The sequence below is a fragment of the Dermacentor albipictus genome, chromosome 1, assembly GCF_038994185.2.
Source record: "Dermacentor albipictus isolate Rhodes 1998 colony chromosome 1, USDA_Dalb.pri_finalv2, whole genome shotgun sequence".
NCBI lineage: Eukaryota > Metazoa > Arthropoda > Arachnida > Ixodida > Ixodidae > Dermacentor > Dermacentor albipictus.
This window is the reverse complement of record NC_091821.1, coordinates 206,541,782-206,553,793: the sequence shown is the minus strand read 5'-3', so window position 1 is coordinate 206,553,793 and position 12,012 is coordinate 206,541,782. Positions and strand designations below refer to the sequence as shown.

At 41.0% G+C, this 12,012-nt stretch overlaps 1 protein-coding gene across 8 annotated transcripts in view; it reads left to right on the top strand.

Annotated features, from left to right (window-relative positions):
• Positions 1-12,012, top strand: part of spir (spire type actin nucleation factor) — a 233,425-nt gene that overhangs the window by 132,214 nt on the left and 89,199 nt on the right. For all 8 annotated transcript variants that reach the window (XM_065425218.1, XM_065425217.2, XM_065425219.1 and 5 more), the window contains 3 exons: positions 198-266; positions 6,137-6,298; positions 7,855-7,941. In XM_065425218.1, coding sequence (XP_065281290.1) covers positions 198-266; positions 6,137-6,298; positions 7,855-7,941 — 318 coding nt within the window. The remainder of the gene's footprint in view (positions 1-197; positions 267-6,136; positions 6,299-7,854; positions 7,942-12,012) is intronic.

The window sequence follows — 12,012 nt, the reverse complement described above, 5'->3', positions numbered from 1 at the left end:
GAAAGCAGAAGTCATGGCTATGTCAGAAAGACGTAGCCATGGCCTCCGCACACACTGTGCTATCGCAACCTAATTAGTCCTATAATTTGCAGTCACACTTTTTTTAAGTAGGTTCAAAATATATTTCTCATGCCAATTAGGTTTACGTGTAGCCCCTGTATTTAACAGTGAAACTATATTTGCTCTTCTTTTTTCAGGATTTTATCAAGTGTCATCGCACTGACCCAGATACCTCAGATCTTGATGGCTTACAGTTTCAGGACTGGGTAATGAATCCTCATTGGTTTTTGTGATGTAGTGACAGAAAACAGTACGGATGGTCTTAAATTGCTTTGTGCTCACAAGAAGCCCTGGGTTTTTTGATGTTGCAGTAGTTCAATGGTCCCATGATCATTACTTCTATATAAAACCTCACCACAGTGTTAAAAGGAGCAAGTTGGAGATAGTAATAGCTAAGTGGATTACTTGAGGCAGTATGCACAGAGCAATCAATTTTATTTAGAACAATATATGATGGGACCTCATGGTAATTGTTAATGTAACGAAATATAATAGTAGTTATCTGATAGGATTGCAAAGGTCAACACTTTTGAGTGTCATCCCAAGTGATCTGCTTTGTGCAAACTACTGCTTTGATTTAACATAGCACTGAACATAAATAGAATGAATTTGAAGAACGAAAACATCTATAAAAATGATTTCACAGATCACTTCCAGATTTCCTTGTTTTACAGTTGAAGCATATGCATCGATTTAATGGGCTGACACATTTACTTGTGTCGTGTTTGCAATAAAAGGAAAATGGCGTAATTTTGATGAAATATAAAATTTTAATACTGCGTATACTTGCAGAGTGGTTTCCATTGCATTTTCTTGTAAAAAAATGTTTTGAACTGAAACAGAAGTATGCAAAGAAAAATGTTTTAGAGATTAGCAAGGCACCACACGCATTGCTAAACACATATCTTATGGTGAGACAATCCTAGTAAACATATGAAAAGTTGTGAGCTGTTATAGTAGTAACAATGATGAATAACATCTGAGGTTGTGCTCCAAGTATTTTATTGTCTTAGGTGATAATAACCTGCCAGACTCTCACACTAGGGCATGAAGAGATGTAATTGTGAGAGCCAATAGGTGCTTTGGTTAGGGCTGAAGAAGTATGGAAGTCTTAAAAATGTTTTCAAAATTCGATTTTGTTTTTGAGTTTTAAGAAGTGTTAATGCGCGCATTTAAATCATTTTTACATGTTCGACAAACATTTAACCCGCTGTGGTGGCTTAGTGGTTATGGCGTCGCACATCTAAGCACGAGGTTGCGGGATCAAATCCCAGCTACAGTAGGGGCATTTCGACGGGGGAGAAAGGCGAAAGGAAAAATGCGTATGTACCAGGCATTGGGTGCACATTAAAAAACCCCAAGTGTTCAGAATTAACCCGGAGCCCCCCACCTTGGCATGCCTCATAATCAGATCGTGGTTTTGGCACATAAAACCCCAGAATGTAATGAAATGATATACATTTGTTCAAAGAATGCGGTGGTCTGGGAAGTAGGCTGTGAAATCAAGGCATGCATGGCATTCGTCTGCCTACAGCTGTCTGCATTTGTCTGCCTAAAATGTTCCAGAAAGGTGAAGCAAGGGAATACCGCATTTCCTCTGCATTTCCCCTTCATTGGCAGCATGATGGCAATGTTAGCACATTTAGCAAGGCATTCTGGCATACAGCGGGCTTGCTGTGTTGCCATTAGCCACCCTATCTATTGCGTACCAGCAACAACTACAGTTCCACCCTTACTGGTGCAATGTGAGCGCCACCTACAACACCATCTCTAACACTCTTCGCACCCTCCTTCCTTGGTTGCTTCAAGTAATGCCATTAAGGTCACTTGCTTTGTACACTGGGTAATCTTGGATCTCTGCCAGCAGCGGCGGCTACTTGTTTATGTTGTGGTCATTCTAGATGTGACAAACCCATTTCTGCAAGCACCTATGAGTGATCTGTAGAATGGTTATTGCCATTGAAGCAATATTCGAAAGGAGCACTAAAGGGCAATACGAAATGAGTTTAGAATCGTAAAGTATGTTTCCAAAACTTTCATTTTCAGTTATTTAGCGCTGAAGGGTTCATTGCTACCACATAAAAAGTTAAAACAAATGTTTCCCTTCTTGAATTTTGTTTATAAACAGCAGCACTGGTACATCACTGTTACACTACATATTTCAAAGTATTTTCTTCTTTGTTGTCTATTTCTGTGCTAAGAAAGGTCTCGAAACTCGCTAGGTTGAGTGATCCTTTTAGAGCTCAATGTAATCTTGTCTTAGCTACAAAATGTTGATTAGTCCTAAGCAGATGCTGCCAAATTCATGACATCATGGACAGGAACTTCAAAATGGCATCACAACCCATCTTTCATTTATTCAGGCCCTGCATAGCTTGCCAAATTACTGTGCATGGTAATACTGTCATTTTCAGTGTCACAAATGCATAATTTACGAAACTATCTTCACTTGCTATCCCAATGCCCAATGCACCAATGCCCTCTCCCAGAGTTGCTTCATAAATGCACTGCACAACACCAGCTGCCACAGAAATAGGCTCAGGCAATGGCTACATGTTTTCCTATTTCAGTGCGATTGTGTGCCATGGTGTAGATGCCACAATCTTTAGTGTGCCAAAGTATTTCGGACCACTTGCCATGGGGCTTCAGTGATATAAATCTTGTGCTGCTCAGCACAAGCCTCCTGGTTGGATGCACGGCTGCGGCAGCCGCATTCCTATGGAGGATAAATGCAGAATTCTTTTGCACTTATCTTCGGCTGCATGCTAAAGAACACCAGGTGATCAAAATCAACATGGAGCTGTCCCCTGCAGCAGTAGCCAGATTTTGGCTCCTAAATGTAAAACCAGGCAATTTAAAAAGTTGTTTCTGTTTTAGCCTATGCCTGGTCCAAAAGTTGAGTCCATGTCTGAGGAAGGCATTTAGTAGAGAACAGCGGGCATAGTCAGCAGTGTGTTGCTGTTACACTGGAGTTGCTGGTAGCACAGTAGCATTGAAATTCGAAATATTTTAGTTCGAGGAATTGTACAAATTCTGCAATCAAGCTTCTCTGCAGAGCACCATGCTGCCTTGTGGTGAAACCCACTTCTGAAATCCTGTAAGTTTGGTTTACTGGTAGTGTGATCCTTTTCGTCACATTCACATCACTGCAACAACAGTTGAGTGCACAAAACACGGTTTGCTCTGTCCGTCCATCCATCTGTTCATTACTTTCTGCTGCGATGAGCATCAACAAGCTTGAAACAGGGCTTGCTCTGGCCATTTCTCTAGGCCGCAGCAGTCATCGTATCGCCATACTGGGACCGTTGTTAATGCAATAACGTCATTATTGTGACAAGGTTTACATTAGAATTAGTTGAGAAGTATGTGCCGCTAATCCTCGTATCCAACGATAAAAGTAACTTTTGGTTTACCGAACAACTTCAAACATTACAAAATAAAAAGAAACATTTCTACAATACTGTGAAACGTAAGAATACTGTGTCCTACTGGAATAAATACAAGGACTGCTTACAAGCTTACTGTAGAGCGTTAGGCACAGCCAAGAAGGAATATTATTCGCATGACTTGCCCTCAATTATTAGAAATGATCCTGAAAAATTCTGGCAAATAATTTCTCCCTATAATAAGTCCACTAATTGCATTGCAATACACAATGCAAAACAAACTCCGCTTTCTGATGAAGATTCTGCGGTTTCTTTCAATGCATATTTCGCGTCTGTTTCTACACAGGAAGATTGTTCCAATGTGGCTTTTGTTCCTGAACAACCCTTCCCTTTCATGGCTCCAATCACCATCACTGCCGAATGTATCGCGAACCTCATCACGAATCTTAAAGTTTCTATTTGATTTTGCATTGATCATATCAACTCTAAAATACTGAAGAATACTACTGACATTTCCAGTTGCTTCCTGTGTTTCCTCTTTAACCAGTCTTTATCATCAGGTGAGCTGCCTAAGGACTGGAAGATTGGTAAGGTAGTTCCCCTATTTAAATCCGGTGACAAGCACTCAGCCTGTAATTATCGACCCATTTCCCTAACATGCATATGCTGCAAAGTGCTTGAACATATTATAGCTTCTCATATCTACAGCCATCTTGAATCAAATAACTTTTTTTTCTCTAATCAGCATGGCTTCAGAAAAGGCTACTCATGTGACACTCAGGTATTTGAATTCACGACTGACCTTCATTTTAACATGAACACTGACGATCAAGCCGATTCCCTCTTTCTTGATTTAGCTAAGGCGTTCGATACTGTATCTCATTGCTGTTTGATTTCCAAATTGTCTACCCTTTGTATTGATTCATTAACGGTGTATTGGGTACGCAACTTCTTGTCTTTGCGTCGGCAATTTACAGTGGTCAATAGCATTTTGTCTACCCTTTGTGGTCTTGCATCCGGTGTCCCCCGAGGCAGTGTGCTATGTCCATTACTCTTTTTAATATACATCGACTTGCCCGCTAACCTTTCATCCTCAGTTAGGTTGTTCGCTGATGACTTTGTCATCTACCGCAATATTAGATGTTTCGATGATCCAAAATGGCCTTGAACTAACCTATAGATGGTGCGTAACTTGGCAGATGTCCCTTGATGCCTCGAAATGTAAATTAATCTCGTTTAATCAGAAGTGCACTAACTCAGTGTTTCACTATTCGATTAATAATACCGTAGTTTCGACTGCCCCATCGTACAAATATCTCGGCGTTTATCTTTCGTTGGACTTATCCTGGACAATGCACGTAGCAGCTGTCTCATCCAGAGCCTCTCAGTCTCTCGGCTACCTGCATAGAAACTTGCGCAACGCGCCTTCTAATGCATGAAAATTAGCTTATCTTACTTATGTGCACCCACATCTAGAATACGCTTCATCCACATGGTCACCATGTCAAGATTATCTGATCTGTATGTTGGAAGCCGTTCAGAATGGGGCAGCCAGATTCATCTCTGGCAACTATGACTATCATTCGAGCATTACCAGAAGAAAACAAGACCTTGCATTTCAGTCATTGGAAGATCGCCACATCATTGCTCTTTCATGTCTGTTTCACAGGTACATATATAGTAAAAACTTTCACTGTTTGCCGCTTCATGCTCCTGTGTACACATCTCGTTGCATTCACAACGCACTCAGTTTCATGCGCATTCAGGGTCAAACGCAAGAATTTAAGTCATCACCACTATCTAGAGCTATTGCACATTGGAAAGGTCTCCCGGATCACATTGCATCCATCTCCAATCGTGAAACATTCCGGGATAACCTGAATTCGTTCTCAGTTTCATGCGCATTCAGGGTCAAACGCAAGAATTTAAGTCATCACCACTATCTAGAGCTATTGCACATTGGAAAGGTCTCCCGGATCACATTGCATCCATCTCCAATCGTGAAACATTCCGGGATAACCTGAATTCGTTGCATGTTAATATTGTATAATGATGTTGCACTTTGCTATTTTTCTGTCATGTAATTACTGTTCCCCCCCTTACTCAATGCCCATCAATGGGCCTGTAAGGTATTGTGAATAAATAAATAAATACACAAATAAATAAATAAATAAACATAATCATCGTCATCTCTGTCACCGAGATTTTGGTGTTACATTCTTGAGAGCTCTCATTGCACAAAGTTTGTCGGCTTGGGGATTATTGGTGGTCTCAATAAATAAGTTCAGAGCTGCAGGAATTACTGAAGCCTGCTGACGTTTCATTGTGTGATATGCAACAAATGATAGTAGTCTTTAGCCAAATGATTACTAAAGCATTTGTATTTGCTAATAATACAAGAGTTATATTATGCACTGCCAAAATTTCACAGTAGATACTTTCCATGTGGCAAAATGGTCATTTTTTTCGATGCATTGTGTAGGAGCTTGATTGTGGACATTTCACATTTTTTTAGTGATACCGCTGTTTAATAGAAATAAATGCATACCAGTTTGTGTGTTTTTCTCATAATTCATCTTTCTGGTTTACATGTGAGTTTACTTTGTGCCTGTTTTTACTGTTTAAAAGAAGGATCTGGCGTGAAGGTCATACATTTTTTTCTTTCTTTGCTTACTATTGTTACTCTGCAGGCCATGCTGTGGATGCAGGTTATTCGAGAACTTCGACAGGGTGTCAAATTAAAGAAGGTTGATGTTGAAACACACCTGCACCCTGTGGAGTATGAGCTGACGCCTTACGAGATGTTGCTGGATGACATCCGTTCACAGAGGTACAAGCTAAACAAAGTCATGGTAAGGACATCTCATGCATATGTACTAGCTGTGAGTGTACAGATTATCAGCAAGGGTCATGTTCAGCCGCAGTAGCTCAATGGTAAAGCATTGCACGCTTAATGCGAAAACGTGGCATCGTTCCCCACCTGCAGCAAGTTGTTTTTTCATCCACTTTCATTGCCATTAATTTATCATTTCTTTAATTCAATTATTAAGTACAAGTAATTTCCCCTATGTTGACCTTAGTGTCATTGTTTGTTGGCTTCTATAGACACTTCCATGTCACTTGATGAGAGCATGGCACAGTTGATTGGAAAATAGATACACACTGTGTTTTCTGATCAGCCATTGCTTAGCGTGGTAAAAGGCAATGGTTAGCAGTATGCATAAAAAATGCATGAAATGGCATAGAACTGACAGTGCCAAATTTTTAGTATAGCAGAATTTTACTGGTGACAGACAGTTATTGGTACTTCAGTAGGAGCACTGTGACAATGTGCAGTTGGCGAAGACATGTAAACTGTTGAGCTACCATGCAACATCCACACTTTGTAGTTTGGGATTTGTAGCATATGCATTTGCAGACTCCAAGTGGGGTGGTGTTTGTGCTTGTGTTCCAGAGGTAACAGTAAGCAGTACGCTTCCACAGCATAGCTGCTGGATGAAGCAGCAGTCATTGTCAGGAATTGCTAGTACACTTTCATGACATATTTGAGGGACTTTGTACATTTTTTCAGCTGTGGAGTAAGAAGGGTCAAACAGACATGTATTTTTTTTTATATTCAGGGATTTAAAAATATGTTTATTGTTTCTCGTGTGATTTCAGGAAAATCCACTATTTTATTGCCCTAACTTTGTAATCTATTGCTCATTTGCATGTATTGATTCCCCTTGAACCGAAAACCGTTCAAAAATATTTCGGTTTCACTCCGAAACAAAGTAATAAATAATGTTTCACTTACGTTTTCGTTCTGGTCAAAAGTATAGTTTTGTTTCGTCTTTTGTTTTTGTTTTCGTTCCATTCCGACACACTGCACAGAATTGTTCAAAGCATTGATAACATTATTTGTTGTACTAATGTGCTGTATAAGTTTTAATTAAAACCTTCAGCTGTCTGTAGTAATCTGTGATCATTCTACTGCATTCTCAAGATTACTGTATCCATAACTCGCAAAGCGTTGAGCAGTGTAACTGACAGTGGCCTTATGTTGAACAGTCTACAGTGTGCAATGTACTGCATGCGCACACCTGTCACATTTTCCTAAATGCATACTGGAATTCAGCACTCCCCACAGCATAAATATACCAAATGGCACTGAAGTGTGATTGTGCACAGTTTTCTTCATTTCTTCATGTGCATGCATGATGCTATTTTAAGGTTTACCCAAAATGTGCATAGCAGTGTTTTGTTCCATACTAGTTCATCATTTTTGGGTTTCTGTCACCTTTCTGTACCAGACATGCCAACAAAGTTCTACTCATTGCGATATGTGGTGTTGATATCTAGTATATATTTGTCTGCTTGGTGTTATGACTAGTTGTGCGAGACATTGTTTGCCCCCCTTTTTGTGCAGGTTAATGGTGATCTCCCACCTCGAGTAAAGAAAGATGCCCACGCTTTAATATTGGAATTTATCCGCTCTAGGCCTCCACTGTTTCCTGTAAGTTCCATCCTATCTTTCTTCTGAGCTCAAAGCCATGTGTATGGCTGGTGTTGCTGGTGTCCTTTTTTTTTGCAATGCATTGCATATGTCATGAATAGGTTGTATAAATGGTGACATGTGATTTTAATGTATTCGTTACATTTTATGGCATGTAGGTATTGTACAGGTCATCATTTGACACAAAGTGCTTGCTTCTGTTTCTTGTGTGCTGGAGCTTGTGGTACTTCATTCCATGCTTACTGGGTTGACAGCTAACAACATCAAGTAGGGAAAAAAAAAAGAAAGATCAGACAAAGAAGAACATTTTGCCTAGTACCCCTATAGCCCTTTGGAGGACATAACATAGGTCCACATCAAACCTAACCTTATGCACAACTGATGATGGCGCTGCAAACTGCAATCTGAGAACATGAGCTGGGACATTCGCATTTGTCATCTCCTGTGCTCCAGCTGGAATAGCTGCATTTTCATTCATTTGCCTCTGCTCTCAATGTGTAGTTGCATAGGATGGCAACCTCCAATTTCTGTCTGTATATTTTTCAAGTTTTGGCATTATAAATGGGCATTATAAATGCATTATAAATGTTGCTACTTATCTGGCATCTACAAGTACATCTGGCATTATAAATGTTGCTACTTATAAAGCCAATAAACATAAAAAATTATATTTGCATTCCATAAAACCACAGCTATCGTAGCCATGGATGAAATCTCACGACTCAGTCGCAAAACATCATGCTGAGTGAGCAAACCAGAGAGTCAACAAAGGTCTGTGCAGCTTTCCAAGTGTAGCGGGATCTTATGGCTCATTTGTAACGTGGCATGCTGACATAACTACGAAAATAATTTCACTCATAATTTGACTCATTTGATGCTACATTGCTAAAGCTATTGTTGGCAAAAGAAAAAAATCTAGGAACTTCACTATGAAGTGGTTACTCTTTAACAGTAGTTGCACTAAGCTTATCAAATTTTGCAGTCATAAAGCATGCAATCTTACAATCATTTCTCAATGCAAAAATTCAATGATAAAATTGTATTCGCATCACTTAAATATTTCAGTATATGTCTATTTTGGAAAACATGAATCCAGCCACAGAATGTCACTTTGTCAATGTAAAAGTAAAAGTATTATTCTGAATTAAAATATACATGAAAACCTATCTTAAGGCAGGTTGCATCGCTCAACAATTTACGTAACTCCCCTTGATTTCCTCACTTATGTGCCTGCTGGCACGTACCATTTTGCTGTTAATGCCACATCGTTGCAAGAGTCCAGCTTGTGCTGCAATGCTGCTGCAGCACAGCATTAAAGGAGCCCTGAAACACGTTTCTAACTCATCATAGAATGGCCTGACTATTAGCACTTTCCCTACCGTGGGTAAAATAGATGTTTTTTCTAGGTTACGCCAGATCTTTTCTTCTGATAGAACTACTGCCCTCAATATATTAAGTAATACATTAACATAAAGCAGAATAAATGTACTTTTCATGCATAAACATTTTATTAACGAGCTGCATGTCATAAAAAGATATAAATTGCCAGAATCAAGATTGTGGGATAAAATTGAACCAAGTTTGTAAAAACACGCTCCTGTCTACTAAGAGCAAAAATGTAAAAAAGATTCTGAGATGATACAAAATGTATTGCTGTATGATAGACAATATCTCCCCCCCCCAAAATTTCATTGAACAGGTCTTCACTACAAAAATTTCACTGCAAGCACTGCAGGCCTGGGCGTGCCATGTTGCGAAGCAGTTCCTTAGTGTAAAACATAGTAGAAGGTTGCATGTTTTGCAGCAAACTCTTGTTTTCTGCTCGATTTCCTGTCATTGTAGCATTTCTTACAGTCTAACTTGGCGGGATCTCAAGCACTCCAAACGATAACAAAGACGGGCCGAAGCATAAGCGAAACTAACCGAGCTGCGGCCGCCTATGTTCCATGCTGGTTTGTGTCTTCGTTGCTCTCATAGCCAAGTCCGACAGAAAGGCAGCATCCTCAGACTCTCTGCTACTCGATGCATCAATGAGATCTGCCGCAGACACAGCGGAATCGTAATGTCTTTCTCTGTTGTAGAATCAGGAGGAGATCTGCGATCTTTTGAAGCGTGAGCACGCCGTTTCAGGAGGTGGCCATTTTTGCTTTCCACTTTGATGATTGCGAAACTACAGAGCGCATTCAAAAATCACTGCCATGCGGGAAAAAGGCGAACTGCTTAGGAAACAAAAATAAAGATCTCTTCCTTCACGTGTGATGGTACAATGTGTCTGTGAGCGGCGCAGAAGGTCTCGGAAGCGGCGTTACAAACTGTTGGTAGCGGGCTAATGATGCCCACTGGGTGTGCTAGGGAAAGAGTTGAAGGGCACTGCTTCATGAATCTCCTGCCAAAACATATTTTGAATCCTTCAAGTATAAGTAGAGTTAGAGGTCGTTATGGCACCAATGCATGGCTTTCTGTCTTCTTTTGTCTCCACTAATGGGCTGAAAGCTACATAGGAAAGATGGCGAAAGGGCAAGGTCCTGCCCAAAAGTTTTTCGTTTTTTGTTTTTTTCCCCATCTACGCTACTTCCAATTCAGGCGTGCGCGGCTAACTCTCTTTGCAAGATGGGCGCTGGGGCACTTGGAGCTATGTCACTTATAGAGATCAATCAGAGCATGTGGTTGTATGAGCATCTCTCTGAGTAGAGGGCTCATCATGGCACCACATGGGGGCCGCGGCATATACGCTACACAGTATGCCGGTGCGATCTCGGAGCATACGCTCAGCATCCGCAACTAAGCGCAACTGGCATGTGTAGACCGGAAGTGCAAGAATGAGATACATTTTTTGGTCTCTTTGAAATCGCAGACATGTATGTTTAGTTTACTTAACTCAAGATTAGCAATTATAGTATACTGAGAATGTTCTCTCGGTCACGAAACCTGCCAATGCCTATTGGGCCTGCTTGGCTGCTCACAGTGTAGCTGCTAACGACATTGCGAAGGAGAGAGCAATTGACTTAGTACAGTTTTTGACACAATATTGTAAGTTCCCTGCTGCGTGCAGTGCAATAATATTTGGCTCACATGTTCAGTCAGGCTTGTCTACAGATTGGCAATGTTTTCTTATTGATGCAAAAGCATCAAATGGCCCATTGAGCGAAAAAGCCAGCATGTCTGTAGCAGCGAAACGCCACCTAAGTCCCCATTGGCTACGATGCCACGTCATGTGCGCGCCTTGGTGGAGCAGAGTGGCCGAAAGGATACACCTGCTACCGTGCTGGTGTGCCACGTGTTGCGTAAAGGAAGAAGGCATAGCCGCGACACTACGTCACCCTCGCTCTCAAAAGCCTGTGTTATCCACTCGTTCCTTGTCCGCACAAGCTCTCGTCTTCATTCTATCTTTGCCTCGGTAATTGCTATGAAGAAATTAATGTATAAAATATACAGAATGAATTTGAAAGGGAAAACGTTCACGGTAGTGAGTTTCGAACCTATGACCCCACTCTGTGAAGCTGAGTGCCTTACCAACTAGGCTAAACCAACGTCACCTAGACAGCAGGCCTGTGCACTCTGCTTTATGACATCATGCTACTTGAACTGCAATATCCATTGCCAAGCCCATCATGATGAAAGCAGTGATGTCCAAATCACCATGGCTTACTCGGGGGCGTCCTCGTTAGATTCTTTGGCAGTCGGGCAAGGTAGCATGACGTCATGGGTTAAAGTGCACCTGCCTTGGGCTCTCTGGGAGGCATTGGCCAAACGTCTCAACATGCTCACTTGCCCGCGAGGAGTTTATAACTCAATGGACCACTAAGCTGCATCCAATTGGACATTAACGCTTTTGCATTCACAACTCGTAAGAAGTGCTTAGGTCTCCTCGAATTTTTACGTTAAAAATTATTCTGAGGCCCCTTTAACCCACCATAATGACCACTCAATTTCTCGCGAACGGCGTCAAATGGCTTTCATGGTGTGCTTAAAGTACTTGAGACAACAAAATTGTAGTGTCTGTAGCCAACGGAGAATGCCATTGACCATGCAGAGATGTGCTGTACACAAGCAAACACTGAATTTAGTGCA